At 43.1% G+C, this 25,528-nt stretch overlaps 1 protein-coding gene across 4 annotated transcripts in view; it reads left to right on the forward strand.

The window, feature by feature from the left end:
• The window catches only part of FMNL2 (formin like 2), a 303,778-nt gene extending 281,218 nt beyond the window's left edge, over positions 1 to 22,560 (forward strand). The window contains exons 16-27 of one of the 4 annotated variants that reach the window (XM_044913291.1): positions 2,205 to 2,329; positions 3,163 to 3,365; positions 4,916 to 5,150; positions 6,212 to 6,280; positions 6,413 to 6,493; positions 7,956 to 8,085; positions 10,432 to 10,595; positions 11,566 to 11,667; positions 14,113 to 14,211; positions 14,927 to 15,050; positions 18,592 to 18,638; positions 20,527 to 22,560. In XM_044913291.1, coding sequence (XP_044769226.1) covers positions 2,205 to 2,329; positions 3,163 to 3,365; positions 4,916 to 5,150; positions 6,212 to 6,280; positions 6,413 to 6,493; positions 7,956 to 8,085; positions 10,432 to 10,595; positions 11,566 to 11,667; positions 14,113 to 14,211; positions 14,927 to 15,050; positions 18,592 to 18,638; positions 20,527 to 20,565 — 1,418 coding nt within the window. In that variant the 3' untranslated portion in view covers positions 20,566 to 22,560. Of the gene's footprint in view, positions 1 to 2,204; positions 2,330 to 3,162; positions 3,366 to 4,915; positions 5,151 to 6,211; positions 6,281 to 6,412; positions 6,494 to 7,955; positions 8,086 to 10,431; positions 10,596 to 11,565; positions 11,668 to 14,112; positions 14,212 to 14,926; positions 15,051 to 16,913; positions 17,006 to 18,591; positions 18,968 to 20,526 lie in introns of those variants that run through there. The other 3 variants (XM_021703351.1, XM_044913290.1, XM_044913293.1) reach the window with 3 other exon arrangements.
• The last annotated feature ends 2,968 nt before the right edge of the window (positions 22,561 to 25,528 follow it).

The raw sequence follows: 25,528 nt of genomic DNA on the forward strand, positions 1-25,528 counted from the left end.
GATGGGCCAATCAAGCTTTTCTGTAGGTTGCTCCTCACTGAGTGTACTGTTTATCATGTGTTTCTGTTGGTCACACTGTGCCTTCACATCTTTTCATTCCATCTTACACCGAACCATGCATTTGGACCCTGTGTGTGCGGGAAGTCTTGCCGTTGGCTGACAGTTGGTCTAGGTTTGCCCACACATTTCTGTAAAAGAGATTATGGCTCTGTAAGCAGGCAGCCTGGATTTCATAGGCCATATTCCTTCCGCCCTGAAAGAAAAAGAGTGTTTTTTTCTCTTAGTTTAATGGTCATAGCTGAATCTAAGCCCTCCGCTCTAGAAGGATTTTCGATTTATTCTGGGGAAAAATGGCATTTGCCCCACAGAACAAGGACAAACTTCTAGGTGCTGCTTTTCCAGGCCTTTCCTGCTAGTCTCCGGCGCTCTCCAGGGAACACACGCCCACCCACACAGAGCCACTCCTTTAGCCTGAACGCTGTGAGCACAGTGTCTGTCATGGTCACCTGTAGGCCCCCTCTCCTGTAACCCACCCCTCATTCCCCAGTCGGAGTTAGGACAGCTTTCTGAAGATAACTGTTTTTTTTTTTTTGGCCTGTGTTCTGGTCTCAGGCGTATTCCTGATTTTGCCAACGAGTTAAAAGTAGGGTAGCTGCAGATGGGATGACTTTCAGTGCGTGTCCTGGGGCCTGCGGTGTCCATGGATGGATGGCGGAACCAAATGGCACGGACCCGCCAACTCAGATTGTGGGAAGATCCCGCACAGCTTCTCCCCTGCTCCCCCTTCTCCCTCCATATCGCTCACATGCCAGCCTAGAGGAAAGTCTGTTCCTTTGTCCTGCGGAGGACACGGGTTTTCCTGGGCAGTGTAGACCAAAATGAAGTGCGGTGAGCTGTCCAACACTGTCGGGTGGTGGGGCTTATGGTGTCACGGTGGTAGAATGACCTGGTTTGGCAAAAGCTGTGTTTCTGTGTTCCTGCATGCTTATGTGTGGATTTATCAGATGACATTCCTGCTGGGTATGTGGCCTTCGTAACTCTGGAGGAATGGCCAGCAACCAGGGGGATGCCCAGTGTGCATTGGGTTTATTTTGTTCTGTACTGCCCTTCTCCCTCCCTTACTAATGATGGCAAATAGCGGAGCTCCCAAATAGTGTGCTGGGCAGCCCAGGACAGACTTAAGGGGTGTGTGTGTGTGTGTGTGTGTGTGTGTGTGTATGTACGTACACACACATACATACATATATATGTATATACATATATATATATATGTAGATGGTTTGGGAAGACTTCTTTATGATGTGTAATTCATGGAATTTTTAATGAATTTCCTTTTTTAGCTCATCTCCCCACAGTAAGAGGAGTTGACAATTCCTCACCTGACCCTCAAAGACAGATATCCCTTCCTCTCTTAAGAGGTTTTCTGTGTTTTTCATGGGTTCATGGATGCCTTCTAGTCGCATGTAGCTGACTCCTGGGGAGAACTTGCTCTTTAAAGAGCAGGGGACGGGACCGTGGCCATTCTCGAAAACCAATACTAATCCTGATTTCTGAGTACCCCTTCTGTCGTCTTAAATATTTTCTGTTTTGAGCTGTTCGTGGCCCTTGGTCTGGTTGGAATAACTCAGCATCAGTATAATCCCCATTGTCAAAATGGCCCACACGAGCGTATTGCTCCAGCAGAAAAGCCAGCCTTCCTGACATCACAGTCCTGGTGGTGGAGTCAGCCACTGCCTTGCAGTCTCTGATTGTCTTTTAACATTGGTTTGGAAATACGTGTTCTAGAACCAAGAATTTAAGATTTCACAATCTGACTCACACTTACCAGTGTCACAGAGCATTTGTCCTCTCTGCTGTCTAATAACATTATTAATAATTTTTGTTCCCCAATACTTTGTCTTAAGCGTTGTCCTAACATTGTGAGTGTAACAGAGCAATCCATTTGCCTGCGTTAAAAAAAAAACAAAAAACAACCCTTGGCTCTTAGCCAACTTTACCATAATGTTGCATCATTCAACCAAATGACCTCAGATTGCCCTAGCCAAAGCCATGTGTGATGTTTTGTGTGTTTAAAAACACTTGGGCGCCTCTTGCCTGTGTTGCCCCAGTGTTAAAGTGTCATCTGCAAGGACTGTTCTCTGATTGTTCTTGAGGATTGTGGGGTTTTGGTGGAGTATTAATTTCATCCTCTCTGACTTCTGTAGCTGTGAAAATTAAGAAGCCAATCAAGACGAAATTCAGAATGCCAGTTTTTAACTGGGTTGCCCTGAAACCAAATCAGATCAATGGCACGGTCTTCAACGAAATTGATGACGAGCGAATTCTGGAGGTATCTTTCTCATTGGTTAGAAACAGGGAGGGCTCTCTGGGCAGCAAAGCTAAAATGGGTGCTCTGCTAACCTGGAAGGTTCAGTGACACAATGCTAGCGTTTTAAATGCCTTGATGTAAAGAAGAAAAGGGTTTTTAATATTAGAGAATAAAGTTGGACACTGTTTTGTAAGGTGGTTTCAAAACTGTGTTTAAAAAGTTATGTTACGGGGCACCTGGGTGGCTCAGTCTGTTAAGCATCTGCCTTTGGCTCAGGTCATGATCCCAGGGTCCTGGGATCGAGCCCCGTATCCGGCTCTCTGCTCAGCAGGGAGCCTGCTTCTCCCTCTCCCTCTACCTGCCACTCTGCCTACTTGTGCTCTCTCTCTGTCAAATAAATAAATAAAATCTTTAAAAAAAATAGTTATGTTGCTATGGAGTGGTTGTAATTATCTTCAGTGGATGCCACAAAATATGTATCTGATATAAGCCCTGCCCTTCATTTATAAAAGGGCATTAAAAAACCCTTTATTGAACTCTAAGTGAATAAGAACTGAGTAATCACACTCACTGGTTTGATAGTTTTAGTCTGTGGTGGCCGGCCCTGCAAGGTAATTAGGGAAAAGCTGTTGAGTTGGCCAGATGGAATCGGTTCTCTAGTTTAGACGTTCATAGCTGTATGTGGGGCCTAAGTCATGCCATAGCACGAACAGGAAAACAGAGTAAGCCATGGTCAAAGGCAAGTATTGAGTAGAAAAAGTAAGTTCTTTGATGCTTAAGAAACTGTCAGAATGGTTTCTGACTTAATTTTTAGGTGTAATCCAATTTGCCTATTTCATCCCTCTCTACTCCAGGATTTAAATGTGGATGAATTTGAGGAAATATTTAAGACAAAAGCCCAAGGTCCTGCCATTGATCTTTCTTCAAGCAAACAGAAGATAACACAGAAGGGATCCAACAAAGTGACATTACTAGAAGCAAATAGGGCCAAAAATCTTGCCATAACTTTAAGGAAAGCTGGAAAGACCGCCGATGAGATATGTAAAGCTATACATGTGTAAGTTCAGGGCATTCTGGAAAAATCGATTCTAGTGAATTTAGGATAAAAACAAAAATAAGAAAGTTATGATTGGTAGAGAACATAAATATTTCAATAGTAGGGCAAGATGGAAGATAAAAGATGGAGCAGTCCTTGATATCCACATACCAAAGGTTCCCTTTTACATATGTGTGACTTCAGAGTTGAATGGAATGCTAGCACTAAAGAGGCAGGCCAGAAATTACCCTTGTGAGCACTGTATTCGAGCGAAAATTATTTTAGAAGAGTAACAACTGGATCATGACATCATTTATTAACTTGGTCTGCTTTCCTGTATGTCTATAAGCAATGCATACCTCCAAGGAGTGGAGAATTACAGATGCTAAAAAAAAGGGAGAGACTGTTCATTTGCTCTGGAGTATCTGAATTTTCTCTCGATTTGTTGAATACAAATTTGATGGCATTTGTGGAATGATACAATTCAGTGCCAGATGCAAATGTGATACAGATGCATATTTTAGTTCATAACAATAGGAATGTGATTCCTGTTTCTCTTAGCAGCTTTCAGGAAATTTTAAAGTTCAGTTCTTTTCTTATCCCTGGATTGCAGAGAAGGCATTGGTTTTATTTACTTTTCTATGAGAGGAATCTTTCTGCCCTTCTTGTGGTCATGATGGATTTCAAATATGATTAGGAACAAATGTTTTAGATGTGTTAGGAATGAATGCATTGTAAATTGGTATTTCATAAATTTCGGTAAGAGATCTTTAGGGGAGTATATGACCCTCAGAAATCATTTGTTCCAATTTCATGTACTCAGGATCAAAATCCAATAGTCTAGTGTATCCTATATTCTGTTCTGATTTCTGAAGTTGAAACATGATAGGCATTCTAGTTTTTAATCTATAGATGCCGTATTTATCATGATGATTAGATATAATTCTGTCATTCTGCTGGACAAAGATTGTCCAGGGAAGAAAATAGAGATTGTAGCAAATATTCTGTTTGTTCAAATTGAGCATATATCCAAAGAGACCTGATATACCTTCAAGGGATGTATCCATTTAAACCAAAACATCCATTTAGTACAGGCATTTGGATACATTTTTTTTCCTAACGTAGAGAAAATAGCCCAGACTGTTGGTTTAATTGAAAAATATTAGAGTTTACCAGATATTCTGTAATTGTGTATATAATATCAGTCTCCCTAATTAGCAGTACTTAATATGCCTTAAAAACTATGTCCTTGAACCGCTTAAACATCAGATGCTTCAGCCTGCCTTCTCGCTCTTCCTGTCATTTAAGTGTTGATTTCTGGAGACTTAGATCAATAGTAATGGGCTAAAAACTGAGCATGGATGTTGTGATGAGGTCTAGGTTCTCAGAAAGGACCACTGAAGCTACTTGTTGGGCAGTCATGAGCCAGCACCAAGTGGCATCTCCACCGTTTGGCTGTAGACATCATCAGTTTATTGCGATGGTGGTTGATGAGCAGGACCAAATGGGGGTGCGGTTGAAAAGGTAGGAGGTTGTCTCTCTAACACTTACATGTCCACATCTGTCTTCAGATTTGACTTGAAGACATTGCCTGTAGACTTTGTAGAATGTTTGATGAGGTTCTTGCCAACTGAGAACGAGGTGAAAGTGTTTCGGCTCTATGAGCGGGAAAGGAAGCCCCTGGAGAACTTGTCAGATGAAGACCGGTTCATGATGCAGTTCAGTAAAATTGAGAGACTCATGCAGAAGATGACCATCATGGCCTTCATTGGGAACTTTGCGGAGAGCATTCAGATGCTGACTCCTGTAAGTGGACCAGCTCTGGCAGGGATACAGTATCATTTTTTCTTTTAAGTCTCTTCCAAAATTGTACTTAACATCATGGGCTCTAAAGACTCCTTCCCAGAACTTTCTAGATTGCATTTTTATTTTGTCCATTCCTTTTCACATTGTGTATGCCAACTAAATGTGAAAATGGTGAATTTCCATTTTCCGTATTGCTATTCTCCTCCATAGAATGCCATTTTCTGTGTCTACGGATGTCCTCTGGGTTTCCCCTTCAATACATAGGACCCGGAAGATCATTTTCTCAAACTTGTTCCCCTCCTGAAGATACCAGTCCTCCGACTGACTGGGTTGGCAAGACTGAAAATGTTGCTTTCATTTCTAAAAATGATCCTGTATCTTCAGTGAACAGGCTTATTGGCTTTCATTGGAAGCATTATAAATTTACCATAGGAGTCTTTTTCCTTGGAAATCTGTTATAGTACATCATGGTGATGGGGAAATAGTAGCCAACCATCTCTTGTTTTTTTTGTGTTAATCTGGTAGAGACTTACAAATATTGTAAACATAAATATTATAAATAGTTCTTTCCCAGTTCTATTTCTAAATATACTTTTGTTAATTACTGATTACAGTAGCATGTCTGTTCACAACATGTTCTGAGGACTTCTGGAGGGTTTATATTCCTTTGCTGTTTTGTTTTCATTCCTGGACAACTCCATTGATTTAAAAACATGGTTCCAGGTGGTGGGCAGGGAATTGAGTTCTGCTAGAAGATGCTGTTGACTCCAAGCTCTGAGTCCCACTGGTTACAGATTTTGTGATAAGCAAGTTCTGACATTTCTTCTCGTTTCAAATACTTTGAGAGAAGAGCTTGCATGTAAAGATATGATTGCCTAAGACCCTAGCAGGACAACTTAAATTTGTTATGTTGAGGAAAAATAGAACCTCAGCATTAAGGCTTTAAGGTCTAAATGCAGGTCTATTTTCTTTTGTGTTAAATTTTAGTTTCCAATTAGAGTTTATTTTTAACATGTCTCTCTTTCTCTCCCCTCCCCTTCCTTCCTTTGAATGGAATCTAGCAACTGCACTCAATTATAGCAGCATCTGTCTCTATAAAGTCATCCCAAAAACTCAAGAAAATTCTGGAGGCAAGTGAAGTTTTCCTCATATACATACAGGGAAGAGTTGACTTGTCAGCCGAATTCCTGGGCCTGGGAATGCCTGGGATGCTCTACTAATAGGCTTGTTTCTCTCTCTCTCCCCTCTCTCTCTTTTTGCAGATCATCTTGGCCCTTGGAAACTATATGAATAGCAGTAAACGAGGAGCAGTTTATGGATTTAAACTTCAGAGTTTAGATCTGGTGAGTGAACTAAAAGAAATACAAGGCTATTCAAGGGACAAAAGAGCTGGCAGAGATTTAAGTCCCAGAGTGGAGGAGAGTCAGCTCTTGGAAATGGGAGTGGAATTTTTTTTTTTCCCCAGAAATAAGCAAAGTTTTTTTTTTTATTTTCAAATATCAAAAACATAAATAATGTATGTTTTTCAAACAATGATATTCTAAAATTATAGGAATAATTTTAGTGAATTCAGTGAATGTGAAACCTAAATCAACCAAGTATTGTCTGCTAGTTGGAGAATCAACTGGTATAAATTCTCTGGAACATCATTTGGCAGTGAGCACTTAGAACCTTAAAAATCCTCATGCCTTTTGACCCAGTGTTTCCATTTCTGGGACTCTTTCCTCAGGAATCTGAATTATGAATGCTTTATTTATTTTATAATTGCAAATAATTAGAAACAATGTAAAGATCCAACATTTTGGAAAATTATTAACTATAATAGTTAATATGGTGAACTATTCTTCAACTCTTAGAATGTGAAGAATTTTCAAAGAAATAGATAATTTTGTGTTTAGAAAAGAGTATAAATTGCATGGACTAATTGATTTCACTCAAGTAAAATATGCAGGAAAAACCTGAATGGAAATGGGTTAAGATATTAACAGAGAGATTGGACAGAATGAGGGATTTTTTTTCCCAAAGTGCTTCTTTTTACTTTTCTGTATTTTCTAAATATGCATACGTATATAATTTATCTATATATCTATCCCTCTCCCCCGTCCCTTCCCTGGATGGAAAAGTGTGTGCTGCTTTTCAGAGTCATCTGACTTAGATGGGCAGGACTAGACACAATCCTCCGTGGAATCCTCTTCCCCCAAGGCTGTGTGGGGCTAACGTGGCTTCCACATGAGAAGGTTGGGCAGTGGGTTGAGTCCCGAGCCCTGGGGAGACATGGCTGTTTGGTAGGGAGTGTCCACTGAGTCCCAGCTCTGGCCCGGGAGGGTCATGTGTGGTAAGCCCAGCTGCTTCGTGTCACGGAGGCTGGGGAACAAGAGAGGGCTGAACTGGGAACGTGTAGCCTGCGGTGTGGGAGTCCTGTCTTATGGGCAGTACTGCACGCCTGCTGGTTCCACGCTCACTCCTCTGCTCCTTCACTTCGGAAAGCACTCAAACTGGACGCTTCCTACTTTTTAGCCAGGGGAGGTGGTGTGGCAGATGTGCGGTGGGGCGGTTTTGTGTGGGTAGAGATGTGTGTTGGAATCGTCCCCAACACCGAACGTACCCCCGGTTGGAGAAGTCCTGTGGTCTCTTCTACAAGTTAGTGGGCTGGTTTAGTGAAGAACATGTCCAGGCTTGATCCTCCCATGGGGGTATTTTTTGTCTACTTTTGGGGTGCTGTACTCAGTTACTCTGAGTGGGAGGGCATCATCTGGGGGGCAAGCTTCCCATCTTCTTTAACCCATATATTCCTTTTGTTTTCAGCTCTTAGATACAAAGTCAACAGACCGAAAGCAAACACTGTTGCACTACATTTCAAATGTGGTAAAAGAGAAATATCACCAAGTGTCCCTGTTTTATAATGAGCTTCACTATGTGGAGAAAGCTGCTGCAGGTACTTGACTTCAGCTCTTCCTGTTACCCTTGGGTATCAGGTGCCTTTAATCATGGGTCCCGGGGGAGCCATCCCCTGCTTAACTGGTCTTCGGAACCCCTTTGGAAAGGCAAGGTGAAAAGTTGGATGCTCTTGGCTGGAGTGTGTAGGCCATGGTGTTGCCCACGCCTGGGAGCCGTAGCAACTAGGGACACAAGGGAGACCTCTCTGTGTCCTCTGTACAGAGTCGGGGCTCTGGACCTTGGGCAGCTTCCCTCTTCCATTTGATGTCCTTCTTAGTCTATTGCTGTTGTTGAAACACGAGAGTGAAAATCTGAAAATCACCCCCCAAGAAATACTTCAGTTTGATTTTGTGCCATCCCACTTGCTCAGGTGTGGTAGTTCCAAGCATTGTGCCTTTAGCCTGAGCACAAGGTAAATTATCAGTACTTTTGGCTGTTATTTTGCCATAGCAGTTATGCATTTTCTCATTTAAATCATCAAATGGTTCCGAGATGGCTGGGCTATAATAGGTATGTAATGGTATCCCCATGTTACTGATGAGAAAACGGACATTTTTAGAGGTTACATAGCTTCACCAAGGTCACATGGGTAGAACGTGATAGAAACAGGACTAGAACCCACGTCTTCTCACATACTTTATTGTCTAATGTACCATGTCCTCTCCAAAGACTGTTCACTTGATCTCAGCCAAAAGGCCAAGAAGTGATCCAAAGACTTTTTCAGCTAGAAAAAGGAACCAGATGCACATTGACCCCAGAGTTGATTACATACTGTGATTCTCACGTTAGGATCTTGAGCCCCGAGCCTCCAAGGTGTTTAAATTCATATTCCCGGGGCCTACTTCAGACTTAGTGAATTGAATCTTTGCGGGGAAGGCTTTCTCTGACTTCCTCAAAGTAAACGGCCTCTCCTTTTGTGTTCTGACTATAGAGCACTCCACACTACTCTTTCATACAAGATTTCTCAAATTTTATTAACACAGTTTGCATGTCCATTCCAACCTGTGGATTTATGAGTATAATCAAGTTTTATTTATCTTTATTCCCGTAGCCCCTAGTAAATTGTTGGGGTGCATAGGTAGATGAGTGAACGAATGAATGAGATGACGCAGTGCTAACTGGGGACAGGTACTGAGGGAGCCCTAGTGGAGGCTGAGAAGCAGGGGGGCTGATATTTTGACTGTGAAGAGCTGTGCAGAGCAGGCTGTGACAGATCCACTGAGGGCTCAGGGCTCAGGAGGCAGTGATTTTCCTCCTTCCAGGTTTCTCTTTGCCTAAATTTCGGGGTTCTTTAGCATCACAATTCTAATTTAAAAAAAAGTTTAACAAAAATGTTTGTTTTGACCATTTTGTTTGGCCCAACTGAGATTCCCCAAAAGCGTTGGAAAAAATCAGTCAGGGCAGGTGGAGAGATGGAGGTTCTCTGGCTGCATTGTTCTCTGTGTTCTCTCTCTGATGTCCAGGTGAGCTGACATGGATTCTTTATACCTTCACTCCTTTATCCAGTCACTCCCTTTGCTAATCCAGTGAGCCTTTCTGAGTCCCTGCGGTGTACTGGGCACTGTCCTAGGCATTGAGGAGTCAGAGTTGAGTAAGACTGTGTGAGTCTAGCAAGGGAAAAACCTAACCGCCTTGTTGTGTAATTCATCCACGTGCAGAGCTGAGTCGGGCAGCAGGGAGCCAGAGGGGAAGGTGGGTGTGGAAGGTAGCAGGAAGGCTGCTCTGGGAGGGTGGCCATACTGCAGATGGAAAGGTTCATGCTGAGAAATCCTTCTGAAGCAGGGAAGGCTTCTTTCACAAGAAGCTGTCCAAGCTTGCTTGGTTTCTAGTGGTCAGTGGTACTAAAGTTCGACATCTCAATGCTGTCCCCTGCTGGAGAGACACAGAAATGTAAATGAGGTCAGAGTGTTAGAGGATCAGATCCTGGGCCCTGCACAGTTGAGGAGTCTCTGAGCCTACAGACCCACGGATAGGTTATCTTCCTGTAAGAAAAACGGAATAGTTTGGTATAATCCCAGAATGTGGGGTGCATGGTTGTTCTCCGAACTCCATTTTGGCCACTTCCTAGCTGTGCAACATCGGGCAGGCCATGTAACCTCTTTATGCTGCTTTTTGTTGTGGTGGTGTTGGCAAACTGGGCTGATAGTGCAAATGAATTAGTGCCTACACAGAAGTTAATGCAGTGCAGGGCGGTGAGCAGTAGTAAATTATTCACATTGTAAGGTCTTCGCTCTGAAAGATCTAAGATCCTTGAGTGACCCTAGGAATCCACTGAGAGCTGGGCTTACCAGCCAGACTCACTGGGGTTTTGACATTCATGGGGACATTGCTGTCTCTACTTCAGTCTCCCTCGAGAATGTTTTACTGGACGTCAAGGAGCTCCAGAGGGGCATGGACTTAACCAAGAGGGAGTACACCATGCATGACCACAACACACTGCTGAAGGAGTTCATCCTCAACAATGAGGGGAAGCTGAAGAAGCTGCAGGATGATGCCAAGATTGCACAGGTAAGTATCTGTGCCCTGGACACTCGCAAGGACGTGATTGGATCCCTTAAACCCACCTGGGTGCTGGCCTGGCTTTGGAGGAGAATTGCCCTCTGTCTGCTGAGGGTAGATTTCTTCTGTAGCTAATGACTCCTGTGGGTGAGATCTTTCTGAATATTGTCCCTGTTCTGTTCATTGTCCTTTTCTGATTTGGAGTCTTCACTCTCTTCTCTAGAGGCTCTCCCCTTCCCCTCCCCTTTTAGTCCTAGGCTCCTTCTCTGTGAGTCCTATATTCATTTTGGCCAACATGTAGTCATTCCTGTGCTTAGCAAAGCACTGCTCCTTCCCAGTGTGTTGGGTTTCTGTAGGCCTTGACCTCTAAATCTTATAGTACACTGGAGGTTAAGTTTACACACTTAAAAAACAGCCAAAGTGGACTGTATGCCATCACAGAAGGGAAGGCAGAGTGTGGTGGGGACTCAGAACGCAGACGGGGTGGGACAGCTCCCGAACGAGGCTGTCTTGTGCCAGGAAAGAGTTTAAGCAGAGACGTGAGTGTCCCTGAGATGGGGACACTGTAAGGAGCATTGAAGCAGCCAGCTGGGATTGGAGTCTGAGTGACTTCTGAGATCCCTTCTAACCCTTGTCTGCCATGGCCTTAGGAAGCTCTTGAAAGGGGTAATTCCTCGTGTGTGTGTGTGTGTGTGTGTGTGTGTGTGTGTGTGTGTGTCAGAGAGAGAGAGAGGCGGTGTGTAAAAGTGCAGGTGGTCCCCGAGATGAGCCCTGTGCGGCACTATTGCCTTCTGCTCTCTCAGCCTAGGCGTCGTTCGGAGGACACCAGAGGCCCGAGAGGGTCGTGGGAGTGTGAGGGGGCCGCAGAAGAGCTGTGGCGGTGGCTGGATCCTCCCTCCTGCTCTGCTGCTCTTCCCCCAGGGGGTCAAGTTCACGTGCTGGACCTTATGAAACTTAAGAGGAGTTTGCTTCTTTACAGGACGCTTTTGATGATGTGGTAAAGTATTTTGGAGAAAACCCCAAGACGACACCACCCTCTGTCTTCTTTCCCGTCTTTGTCCGGTTTGTGAAAGCCTATAAGGTAAATAGGAGCATGGGGTCCTTTAAAGCCTTCCTTGGCGTTGTTTGTCAAGTGGGTGCCCTCCCGGAGCTGTGTCTGAGTCTCCACTGCTGTGCAGAGGCCTCCCCTGTTCCTTTGGGCAGCCGATCTGGGAGGTCAGCGTGAGTCTGAGCAGTCTCCAGTCCTGTGGGGGCTGCGTGTTCCTGGGGCCCTCAGCCCATGATGCTCCCTGTCTCCAGCCAGCCAGGCCTGCAGTTCAGCCCAAAGGCAAAAACTCCTGGCTGCCCTTTGGGGCAAGTGAAGACACTCCAGGACTGTAACTTCCTCATTGAATGTTCACTCTTGTGGGTGGGGTGAAGGACTTGGAAACCCCAGGCTTCCCATGCAGTTGTTGGACAGGTGAAAGGAGGGGACTCTGGCCTATGGCAAGGGTGCTGTAGCTGAGGTCAGGGACAGCCTGCTCGTGTGTGTTCTGCCCAGGCCTTGAGGTCGTCTAGACCAACACTTCTCTAGCGTGGACTGAAAGGTGGCACTAGGAAGGATGGTTGCTGTCTGTTTCCTCATCTGGACCAGTAATGGCCCTTCCTTTAAATAGGTCATTTGACACAATCCAGAGCTATGGTCTTGAAAAAGAATGTGACCCAGAGAGGCATGTGTTGGAAGAATTTGTTCCTTGAGAAAGAATGATGGGGAATGTGGGGGCGTTCGGGGATGTTAGTGCACTTAGGAGACACCGCAGTCTGTACTCTCCAGGGTTGTTTACACATAACCTCGGTAACACTGGTGGAGGAAGGAGGAGTGTGATTATAGGGGGAGGAGGGGGATGTGGTTTTTTCTTTTTTAAAGATTTTATTTATTTTGAGAGGGCATGAACAGGATTGGGGGGGAAGAGGGAGAGAGAGAAGCAGGCTTCCTGCGGAGTAGGGAGCCCAATGCGGGGCTCGATCCCAGGACCCTGGGATCATGACCTGAGCCAAAGGCAGACGCTTAACGACTGAGCCACCCAGGCACCCCAGGTCATCTACATTTTTGAGAAACATCCGCTTGGATATAGTGGGTCACTTCTCCAGCTCCACAACTGTCAGGTTACGTTATTTAGCTGTCAGCATGGCTTCCCATACCGCTGACATCACAAGCTGTTTGCAGAGGCGGGGTGAGGATGAACCCAGACGCAGCACCGAGTCCATGTGTCAGACATGAGGAGGTCTCTGGTCACCAGCTGCTGCTGACCGTGGTGCTCAGGGTTCACTGGCTGGTGATCCTAGTGTACAGAAGAGATGACTCAAAGTGATTCTTGTTATGTGCTGCAACCACATTTCTTCACATAAAAAATTGTAAGTCTAAGGTCTATAGGGAAAAACATAGGCTATTTTTAAACTGTAGAATATGAGCTGGGAAGCAGGTCTGGTAGGTCCCAAAGCCTGATACTTGAGCAGGGGTATGTGTAGAGCAGAGGAAAAAGCGAAGTTCCTTGGTGATCTGTGTGGGGTGACACAGGTCAGAGCCCGTCAATGAGCCCCTTCCGCATTATTGTTTCACCCTGTGTCCTGTTAGCAGGCTCCATGGGGTGCTCGCCAGGCAGTGGTGGTGTGGGATGTTTTACTGGCCATAGATACTACACAGTGAATGACTCCCAGGCTGGCACTGACCTGGGGACTTTTTGGGAAGATGTTGGGGTTGTAGGTTGTCATCCCTCCTTTCCCTTCCCAAGTTCGGACCAGAATGTAACTTAAGACAGAAGTACAGGGGTCCAAAATGTAAACTTGATTCCCCATAATAGCTGGGCTGGGGGGTGTGGGGTGTGTCTGTGAGCTTATATCTCAGCCCTGAACTAGATAACTGACTGATCACTTCACAGTGAGACCATTAGGAGTCTCTTTAGGGAGGCTGGCTTCAAAACAGAGAATGCCCAAGAGGGCTGAGCCGGGGTGAGCCTGTTTTGATTTCTTGTCCCAAACTCAGTCGCTCTGCAGCCCTTGGGAAGGAGTGAGCTCTGGGGTGAGACCCCTGGAGGAAACAGGAGGCAAGGGAATGGAGGTTTTCCCCTAACAATGGGCAAAAGGAGAGGAATCTGAACTCCTGGTTTCAGAGAAGCTAGAGGTACGTGGACAGGTTCTGGAAGCAAAACAAGCTCACGTGGGAATCACAGAGCAGAGCTGCCAGAAGGAGAGTTCCCGTCCATGTCTGTGGGACTGAGGCTGAGAAGCAGTGTGAGTGGGGAGGCGGTCCTCAGGAAAGGATTTCTGGACAAGGTACCTCGAGATTGCTGGATTTTGAGGAGATGTGATAGAGACCAACAGGGAAAGCCCGGATCAGAGTCCTGGAGGGGCCTAAGTGTAGGTCTTGTCAGCTTCCTGTGCGTTCTGACTCCTGGCTTGCCAAGACTCTCTTAGGAATGACTTTAGAAAACCTTGATGGCTGTCATTTCCACTGACATAATCTTTTGGTTCCTTTGACTTTGCCCAGCAAGCAGAAGAGGAAAATGAGCTGAGGAAAAAGCAGGAACAAGCACTCATGGAAAAACTGCTGGAGCAGGAAGCTCTGATGGAGCAGCAGGATCCAAAGGTGAGAAGTGGCCGGGTGCTGAGATGGCCTCGTGTCTCCTCAGTGCCAGCAGGGAAAAGGGGCGAAAAGCCAGATTTGCACACGAGCCCGACGGCTTCCTTCTAGGGCTTGGAAACGTGGCAGATGGGTTTGTTGTTCATTCCTCTGTTCCGCAAACAGTAGAAAGAGGCGAAGAGCGTGTCTGCGTAGCCTTTCCAGGTTCATAGAGATCAGGAACTTAAATCTCAGGTGACTATACAGTGAGGCTGCGCCAGGTAGCCTGACAGTGAACTGCGTGGGGTCCAGGAAGGCTTCATGGGGTCGCCATTGGTGCTGGCCTCGATCGCTGGCCGGCTTCACTCTGAGGAACGGGAGGGGAGGATTCCCTGGAGGGAAGCAGCGTAGGTGAAGACCACAAAGACCTGCAGGTCAGAGAACTCTTCATCCCAATCCTCTGCCCCGAAGTTTCAGAAGGATGGTTGTCACCAGCTGCCTCTCGTGGCCGTACGATCCAGCCTTCCCGCCGCCATCAGCCTTCCCAGCCGCCACCAAACTTTTCAGAGAAAGTTTGTTTTTTTCCCAGAAGCTTTCTGAGTGTGTCTCTGAGCAGGATGTTGGGATGGTGCTGCTTGTGTTTTTTGGCTGAGGCTGCATGTTCGTGATAGAACTTGGGGTTTTCTCAAGCCTCCCATGGGTGCTGGTCCCACTAATCTCTGCCATCCTTCTTTCTCCTTAGTCTCCTTCCCACAAATCAAAGAGGCAGCAGCAAGAATTAATTGCAGAATTAAGAAGGCGACAAGTGAAAGATAACAGACATGTATATGAAGGCAAAGATGGTGCCATTGAAGACATTATCACAGGTAAAAGATATTTTCTCCTGGTGGCCCGTAGAGACCCCACTGATCCTGCCCGTAGTGGACTACTTGCACAGTTCGCTGCTACTTTTGTCCAGGGTTTACAGGGTCTTCAGGTGACTTGATGCAGATCCGGAATTATGTGGAGGGACTCCATGCTGGTGTTTCAGGTGTATTTCTAGTAGCCTGCATACTGCCTGTCAGAAAACCCTAGCACCCTCTGAAGACTGTCTTTCTCGTTATCATTGGAACCCTGCAGATTTCACCAGGCTCCTCCTCCTGATGGTTTTTCCACTGTCTTCGATTTGTTTCCCTGCTCCATTTCCTACCTGTGGCCACTCCCACCTGCCTGCCTGCCTAATAAGTACCACTGACAAGGCCCATTCAGGGTTGCGTACTAACCACGGTCAGTGCAGGTTTTTCCAGCATGCTCTTTAAAAGCCTTTTTACTCATTCAAAGTAACTGAAGACAAGAGAAAATCAGGATCGTCAGCTAGGAATGAGTGGTGCCCAACCCAGCTTGGTTCTTATCTGATTAAGTTGTAGCCTAATGCTTGCTGCTTGAAGCCCATTCTCCAGAGATTCTGCGTTCTCTTACAGTTTGGGACAATAATTTGAGCCACTGTCTGTGGCAGTGGCTGCAAGTGACTTTCATGTCTGTTGCATAGGAGTACTGTTTTTTAGCTTCCAAGATACTTATCACTTTTTTTTATTGTAGAGAATTTTAAAAACATGCAATGCCAAAGTACAGAGAATAGCATGATGAGTTCTATATACCCATCACCTATCAACAATTCCCAACTCAGGGCCGGTCTTGTTACATGTCTGCTCCCCATTCCCCATCCTCTGGGATTATTTTGAAGCAAATCTAAGACCTACGATTTCATCTAGTTATATTTCAGTGTCTGTGTCTTCAAAAGATAATGACTCTTTAATAAAGAAACAAACATAGACAGAGTATCATTGTCACACACCTCCAAAACTAACAACTTTTTCACATCAAATACGCATTAGTCACATTTCCTGAGCCATCCTAATTTTTTTTTAAAAATGTAACTCTTAGAATTTTGACTTCTCATTTTTTGGGAGTAGCTTCACATCATAGTTAGGGATCCCAAACGGCCAAAACCACCATTTTTTTTTCCACCAGCTCAGACCCAAGGAAATAAAATAGGTACATAAATCCTGGACAGGAAGTCAATAAAGAGTTTCTGGCCCAGAGTAAAGTGGTTTGAGTCGTCAGTGGCTAGGTAAGTGGCTGATGAAATGCCTGCGTCTGCATCTGGCACCCCATACAGTCCATATGCGCGTGCCTGCCCGTATCTCATCGTTCCCTCGGCAGTGGTTTGCACGTGGCACCCCCAGGTAAAGTCCCCATTGTTGGGCACCTCTCTTTGTTTCCCCGGCCCTGAGGGAGCAGCTCTGCTGTAAGCAAGACTAGGAGCAGATCTTTTTGGGGTAAGCACCTATTTGCCTCAGTGCCACAGTATGATTAACTTGTAGGGAGAGAAGCATCCAGCCTCACACAGTAAGAGTTCCTTTTCCATCAGTCTGTTTCTCCATCTCAGTGACCCCTGGCTTGTCAAATGGGCAAAATGTACAGTTTCTGTTTGCCTAATCTCATCGGAGGTGAATGAGTATCTGCTCACAGATACTACAGTTTTTATTCTCTTTAAAATATTTTCCATTTTCCACCCCCTGAGCCCAAGACTGAGTACCTTTTTTAGACTTTATGAACTCCCTTGGGTATAAATGGCCTTTCCCCGTCTCCAGGTATGATTAACAAAGCACTAACCATGTACTAATGTGATAGATCCTGGCTTTTTACTCTCTTCTGTTTGTCTTATTTGGCTGTCATTTTCGATGCAGTGCTGAAGACTGTGCCCTTTACCGCTCGCACCGCCAAGCGTGGCTCTCGATTTTTCTGCGAACCTGTTCTCACTGAGGAATACCATTACTAAACTATTACTCTTTCTCACCTGATGCTCTTAAAAGGTTGCTACAGATTTTTTGACCTCTTATGTCCCTCTGTATGTCTGTTAGGGCCACCCAGGATGCTAGCTAGCATGGAATCGCCATCTCCGCCATGTTATCTTTTATGTTGCGTTCACACTGCATGGTTTTGCATGTCAGTCATTACTGTTTACTCACTGCCACTTTCAATATATCTATGAATCCACATGGCTATGGTGGTCCGAGTGTGTGTGGGTTAGAAAAATAGTATAAATAGAGCACTACTTTTGAGAATTAGCATTGGGATCAGCTAGGTTGTTAAAAGACTTTTGGGCTAATGTCTTTGAACACAAAATGATAGTTAATAACAATAACTACTATACCTAACATTTATTGAGCACTTGCTGTGTTTTAATGGGTTTACAGATATTAAACCAGCCTCCTTTCTGTATTCAGTTACCATGCTTTGATAATAAATTGGGCTGTAGGCAAGTGCTCAGGAACACAAAGTGCCTAAAAGTTGAAAAATGATTTGCAGAAGGAATTGTGAACTACACACAGTTGTAAATTGGGTCTTTCTTAACTGTCTTATACTGTCTACAGCCATCATCCACAGTATGATGGAGCTCACGGTACAAGCAAAGAGCCATTTGGACATAGAAGTCTGTATAAGTTGATATAGGCAATCCATAGCTTTATACTCAGCCTCTTTTCCTTCTGAGTGTCATGCCCAAGTTTAGCTATCAGCAGTTCCACGTTGGAGCAAGGCTGTGAGGCAGAAAGTGAAAACAAAGGCTTTAGGAGCTTCCCATAGTCTTCTCTCATTCGCGCTTCTTCACTGTGGCTCTGTTCCCTGTCAAATCCAGGGTATTTCTCTTGTGATGAGATCATATCTGGACCTGCATTTTTGGTTAGGATGGTGGCAACCAGAAATACTAATAGCAAATACCTATTATTGGAAAATGCCACTGTTCTTAGAATTTAAAAAAAAAAATCCCCAAATTTTCAAGAGGTAACTGCCTGCCCTTGGTTCCCGATGGCTACATAATAAACTTCTTTGCAGTGCCCAGTTGATTAGAAAAGGGACAAGGGAAGCACATACTCTAATTGGAAATATCCATTGTGTAACTCCCATGCTGAGATTGACATGGAACAGGGTACGTGTTTGTTTTGTGGCATTAACTCTTCTGTGAATTGCGCTTGTTACGTATGTTCCTCTGTCTTTTAGGATATCAGAGGATGTGGTGTATCATTGTTGCTTGCTCTGCAGTGTACTTACCCACCAGTGCTTATTAACCAGGCTAGACACTGTCGTCTACTCAGCTAATGTTCCTGTCAGTTTTGCTGCTGGACTGTCTTATCATTCTGGAGCCAAACTTCAAAGCAGCTTGGATTTGGGTGGTCAGAGAGCTGGGTGGGAAGACACTCTGATCTTTCCCTTGTTTTATCTAACACCTCTTGTATTAATGGCCTCCCACTCTCCTCCTCTGTTGGCTAACATGCCGGGTATGTTAAGCACTAAGTTGAATTGCTTTCCATTTTCATCCCATTTTTACTTAACCATCATTTTGTGTTTTTGTTTTTTTCTGTTTAGCCTTAAAGAAGAATAATATCACTAAATTTCCAAATGTTCACTCGAGGGTAAGGATTTCTTCTAGCACACCGGTGGTGGAGGATACACAGAGCTGGCAAGCATCACTTTTTACTTAGCTTCCTCCTCTCTCTGTATGCAGATCAGTGGTTTCAGTCTATGGCTGAGGGTAATACTGTTGAGAGTCTGACAAGGGGGAAGTCTTTGTAACCTCACATTCCAGTGATGTGAGGCAGCTTCTCTGTTGGACTCTTTGTGGCTTGCTTCCATGTTTTCAAGTGTGATGGCTTGGGCAAGGGTATTTGCTGGTGATTGTACTTGCTTTGGGTGCTAGGCTGTCCTTCCCCTACCCTTTTCTTGGCCTTCGAGTTAATCAGTTAACCCCTTTTGATCTGAAGAAGCTGAGAGCCAAGTCCTGGCCAGGGAACATGATCTATAGCCTTTGAAGAAAGATTTGGATCTTTAGAGCCAATTGTTCAGAAGACTCAGGAATTATAGAGCTACAAGTCATTGCATATCCTTAGCCAGAAGTGGAATTCCAACCTTCCCTTACCATTCTGGGCCAGGAAGCAGAAGCTTGAGAGGATTAGGGCATGTAAAACTATTCTTCCCTTGAATTTAGAAAGAGTAAGGCAGGGTGATGAATTCCAAGGGGTCGGGAGTTGGTGCGGACTATGCTGAACCTGAGAGCATAGGTCTCAGCACTCAGCTCATTTCTTTTTGCCATGTGAAAACTTGGGCTCAGTATTGCCAGACCCTCCAGTTTTCCAAGGGAAGTCAGAATTCCTCTTTTTTTTGATATTATCTATTAAAAGATCAGGAAGCTGTATTTAAAAGTATAAGTTGGGGGCTAAATATTTTGTAGGCCAGATATGGCCCATTAGCTCCATTTTCAAGCTCCTGAGTAGGTAAAGGAATAAAAAAGACTCAGTCTGGTTTAATTCTGTTATGTTCCCCCTTCGAAAGAATGTTTCCTAACAAGTCAACAATACGAAGGGAAATAAATACTAACTAAATGAAACAGTGGGGAAAAAAGTACACAGCCTGCCCTGACCCCATCAGAAGCAGCTTACCTGCTGGCTAGGCTACCTACCTTAAGTATTCATCAAGAAAGCATGATTTCATATTAAGAATGCTTACATAAAATAAAATTCCTTTGTTCATCCCACTGTATTCTGGTAGAACAGTGCCTGCTTGAACCAATATGCAGTGGTTGATTCATTCAACAAGGCTTTTTTTTTTTAATGTTAGGCATTTTTAAACATTCTGTGCATTTGCAATACAAATTGGAGAATGCTGGAAGGCCCAAACAACTTCTCCCTTCCAGTGAAAAACAGGAAATACTGGGTGGCAGGAGACAATGTACAGGAATGGAGTATTATTTTGATTTAGTGACTATTTTTGTTCAGTGGTTAATTGAGCATTGTGTTTCACAAAATAAAAAACAGACCTCAGCTAATACTAATTGAATAAAAATAACAGAACCTCTGCCTACAAAATAAGCATAGTGTCCTTCCTTGATTACAATTCCAGATAAGATTGGACAGGGCAGTTTATTAATTTTGCAGTTTAAAATTCATTACAATTATTGATATTCAGGTTTCCAGGGGGAAAAAAGGGCAAAACTAAGCCACAGCTTTTTCCAACTGAAGAAACATTTCAAAGTAAGACTCCAGCTAGATTCTCTGGCCAGTGACAACAGTTGCCTTTCCTATATATTTTTCTAAAAGTTCCAGATTCGCATCAGTATTACATCCTGCTTTAACTATTGAGGGCAAAGTACATGTCTTTGGCTCAAATACTCAATGGATTTGAAGGGCCTGTTGGCTGACTCTCCTACCCAAGCTGCTTTGATTGGCTGCCAGCTGACCTTTGTCTTTGCTTAGACATATGATACTAAAGGTTGCAGTTCTCTCATTGATACTCTCCTCTTTACAGATCTTAGAAACCAACCATACAGACGAGCCGATGCGGTGAGGAGAAGTGTCAGGCGGCGCTTTGATGATCAGAACTTGCGTTCTGTTAATGGTGCCGAGATAACCATGTGAACCTGAAACCTGCCTGTATGAGTAGAGAGTATGCGTGAATGAAACTTTCCACATGAACTTTACGTGCTACCATTTAACTGCAACCTTGAACATTGACAAAATATTCTAAGGGCTCAGATTTAGCAAACACATAGGAATTTAAAAATGACGGGCTCTCCTTTCAACCTTTGTTAACAAGTGCCTAAAAGTGGAAGTACCTGCTCAGATTAATCAAAGCAATAGGGTTTGATTTGATTAGGTATCTTTTTACACCAGTATATTATCCAATTTTTTAACCAAAATGTAAATTTCGTATTACACTCGTTATCTGCCATTGTGATTGTCCCATGATGGCACACCCTGGTTTCCTGATAAGTTGTAAATAACATGGATGCATCTGCTGTGGGTTTCCTTTGCTGTGAGCTCTTTTAAGGAATTGCGTTTGTGTTTTAGACATACCCATCAACTTTGTCTTTTTAAGGGCTTGCAACATGGAAGAAGGAAAAAGTCACATAAGCTCCTGTCCATAACAACCAAGCCCCAGCAAAGTACAAACAGGATGCATTGCAGTGGCAAAGAAGTCACTCAGCTTTGTCTTGTTTTACATTCTACACTGCTATGCTAGGGTATGATGCCCCGTGAGAGTTCACCAGTATGAAAGCAAGGGTATGATGGCATACAAATTTGTGTAAGATTTTTTTGCAGTACTGTGTTCTTCAGCTAGAGGCAGCTTTTAAAATAATAATGCAAATGTATTTATTAGCACTAAAATTAACATCTCAGTAATCAGTATTAGGATTTCTGAGACCATTATGGGCCTATCCTGAGAACAGAAATTGGTGCCTTGCTAGCCAGGGAAAAGTTCACTAGCTCTATCAAGCATTCAAGATTACTTCTGCTAGCTAGTAGTGATAGTTAACCTAGCCTTATTCTCCTGACAATCGCAGGTCCCCACCCCCACTTCTTCCTCCTTTTGTAAATCGGAGAAGATGTATTTACCATCATTGCTTTATGGGGAATTGCAATTAAATTGCTTGAAATATTCACATTGGGATTAAGCTTAAATGGTATGTAATGGGACTAAATGGCCAACTAAGCCACTGTTATTTTTCCTTCCTCTCTGGCAGGGCACTTGATCCATTCCAAAGTCAAAAACTGGACTAAAGCCGATTTCTACTTTTCATAATAAACATTCTGCTTCTGGCTTACCTTCTTGGTACATTACATCAATATATTAATTGTAAAGTTTATTGTATAGTATTTAACCACTGAATTTCTTATTTTATGTTGTGCTTATGTGAACTCCTTGGTGAAGGTCCCATTTTCCTTGGATAATGTGTAGTTATATGATCTCTTTTTAAATGTACAGATATTTTGCTATAAAATTGGTGCAGTTTTTTATGGTTTTTACACTTTAATTCCCACCTTAGCCTCTGGGTAATATTGTAAATATTGTTTAAAAATGCATCAGCCTGTGCTATACAATCTGAATGTTATTTTAACTTATAGTTTTTTTTTTAATATATATATTTAACTACAAGGACAGCTTAGGGATCAGTTACATTTCACTTTAGCATACCTATTTACAAAAAAATTACTTTTAAAACTGCCACCTGCTAGCACATTTTCTTGAATGTGTACTTTAAAAAGAACATGCCAAGATTTTGTCTGTTAACATTGATTTTGATGAAAAAAGCAATTTGACCATGATACACGAGTAGTTGGCCCTTTATGACAAGCAGCTGTTTTCCAAAGCTCAATGCTAATAAGCATATATTAAAATAATTGCATATTTATTAATCAAATAGACAATAATGTTGGCATGTTCTTTTCTGTTTATTAATGGGCTTCTTAGCAATATTAGAAATGTTTTATAAAAAAGCAGTTCATGTTACTTTTCTGGTCTTTTCATGACATATGAGCAAATAAACTATTTACACTACTATCCTGTAATATGTTGTAGTCTTTGAATGGCATACCTGGGGGGGGGGGGGTTACCGGTTTTATATACTTTTATCTTCTAGGAAGTTATATCTTGCTGCTTGCCCTCACGATACAAACTCTTGATCACTTGCTGTATGGAACGTAAGAACCTAATAGATTTTGGTAGTGAGGGATACATCTCCAAAATTGTACTTACCAATTTATTGCTTCCAGAGAAACACTGGTGTTTGGTGAAGATATTACCACCACCACCCCCGCCCCCAAATTTGTTGTGTGTATACGGATAGGTTATGTGTGGACTGCATAGAGGTAACCCTGCAACCAACAACTACATTGGTTGGCAAGGTACGTACAAGCAGTTTGGCTTCCATTGCCCAAACATGCTGGTATTTTTAACGCTAATTCCAAATCATCAGACTGTGCAACGTTCAGTATATTCTTTTTAGGAAAGCAAGGAAATTTCATATTTTAGAAAATTGGTCAAGTGGCTTAAAACTTAAAAAAAAAAAAATAAAGGTTTTATTTGAGAGAAAACATGAGTGGAGGGAGGGACAGGAGAAGCAGACTCCCTACTGAGCAGGGGAGCCTGACGTGGGGCTCGATCCCAGGGCCCTGAGATCATAACCTGAGCCAAAGCTAAGCCACCTACACGCCCCTCAAAATAACTTTCTTACAGAGGCACGGATTAGTTTAATTATTGTATTAAGTCTTTGTTACCAATTTAGCACTCTTCTTACTGCACCACAGTTATACAATGTAGTTGAAGCTTTATTTTATAAAGAGGGGGAAAGTTAAATTCTAGTTAGTAAAATTCTCTAGTTTGTGCCTCATGGTAAAAGAAATAATATCTTTAATATTCTACAAATTCAAAACGTTTTCAAACCCAAAGCACAGCAGTAAGTTCAAAGGAGATGGATATGGTTAGGTATGGGGCATTATATACCATTAATATCCACTTTTAGAGAGATTTACCAGTGATTCAGAACTAAATCTCCTTATTCCCAACTCCCAATCCTCTAAAAATCTAAAATTTTTTTTTTTTAAAGATTTTATTTATTCATGAGAGACAGAGAGAGATAGAGAGGCAGAGGGAGAAGCAGGCTCCCAAGGAGCAGGGAGCCCGATGCAGGACTCGATCCCAGGACCCTGAGATCATGACCTGAGCCGAAGGCAGACGCTTAACCATCTGAGCCACCCAGGCGCCCTAAAAATCTAAACTCTAATCCACTAAAATTCATTGATTGCCCAAGGGACCCTGCTAACTCAACAATGCTTAGCACAGAATGGGACTTGATACCCATCACTGACTGTGGTTCAACATACTGGATTTTGTTAAATTACCTTTTTACACCGCAAGACCTACTCTTATGATAGCTTTATAACTGGCATACCTATTAGCTTTAATATTTGGTAAAACAGCTCTTAGCCCTAAGACATTTTTTAAATTATCAGAAATGTCTACAAAGATGATCAGCTCAGTATACACAAAAGGACTAATCTGATAGTTTTTCATTTCTCTTAAAACTAATACCCGATCGGGGCGCCTGGGTGGCTCAGTTGGTTAAGCGACTGCCTTCAGCTCAGGTCATGATCCCGGAGTCCCGGGATCAAGTCCCGCATTGGGCTCCCTGTTCAGCGAGGAGCCTGCTTCTCCCTCTGACCCTCCCCCCTCTCATGTACTCTCTCTCTCTCTCTCTCATTCTCGCTCTCTCAAATAAATAAATCTTTAAAACAAAACAAAACAAAAAAACTAATACCCGATCTAATTCCAAGAAAAAATTTGAAGAAACAAATGCATGAAGTGTTGGTAAGCTGAAACAAATCCAACTTAGTAAAAGATGCCATTTTTCTAATAAATTATATTTATTTACAAAAGGTCTAAATTTATGTAACTATTAGGTTCTTTACATCAGAACAATATATAAACAGAAGAGAAAATCTGGTAATTACAAACACAGAAAATAGAAACCTGTTCCCCCTTATTATTACTCACCTTTCAGAACAAAGCTTCAGTTTAGTTGTAGAGAGGTAGGCAAGAGAACAAACCTACCAAGTTTCAGGCAGGACCAAGATAAAGGAGTATTTATAAATAGCACATTTTAGATACCCCAAGGAACAGCGTAAAAGGGCATCAAGAAATGGCTTGGTTGGATTATGATCTGATTAGGCAGCCACTCTGTTTCAGTCTATGAATGAAAAGTGGGGTGAGGGGTTGTTAGCTAGCTTCCCTGAAATGGAAACATCAATCTAGGCCATTATACCTGGGGCAATTACCAATCATTAACAATGAGATGGCCTTGAAGTGTAAATCATATTGAGTCACAAAAGCAATTTCTATGTAACAAGTTTTTTGAAAAGCACAGAAAATCTACAATTAAGGAACTTAGGCCAGGAAGACACACTAAATAAAATGAAGGGCTAGAGGGAGTGTGCAGGTACTTGCGGCAGAATCATCTCACTTCCCATACCTCACCCTTTGTTGGAAATAGCCTGAAATGATTAGTTCTCAATTTGGAATTTGGGAATTTTGCTGCTGTTTCCAAGCATGGCCTTTAAAGAATAACTCTAACCTAGTTAAACATTAACTCTTCAAACAGAAGTTTACTACTTTTAAAGTACTGTGGTATCTTTATGAATATGAAAACTACATTTCAAATCATCACAAGGGATTTTCTTTCCTACTCAGAAACCACATGGAAGTTGCATGTTCTCACTAACAAGCTTTTGGAAATTTCTGTCGTAAAAGAAGTTAAGATACAGCCACTAGAACTTATCTTCAGTGCACTTCAATTATGTATCTGGCTTTAGTTGTAGGTTAGTACAGTTTATTGCGATGATGCTTTTTCAAGCCCTATAATACAGTTGCTGGGTACCATGGATGCTGGATGAGTGTATGTCAACTATTTTACATTCATTCAATATATGCCTATAGTGTGCCAGGCACTGTTCTAATCCACAGGATATAGCAG

Source organism: Neomonachus schauinslandi, chromosome 3, assembly GCF_002201575.2.
Source record: "Neomonachus schauinslandi chromosome 3, ASM220157v2, whole genome shotgun sequence".
In the NCBI taxonomy this organism is placed as follows: domain Eukaryota; kingdom Metazoa; phylum Chordata; class Mammalia; order Carnivora; family Phocidae; genus Neomonachus; species Neomonachus schauinslandi.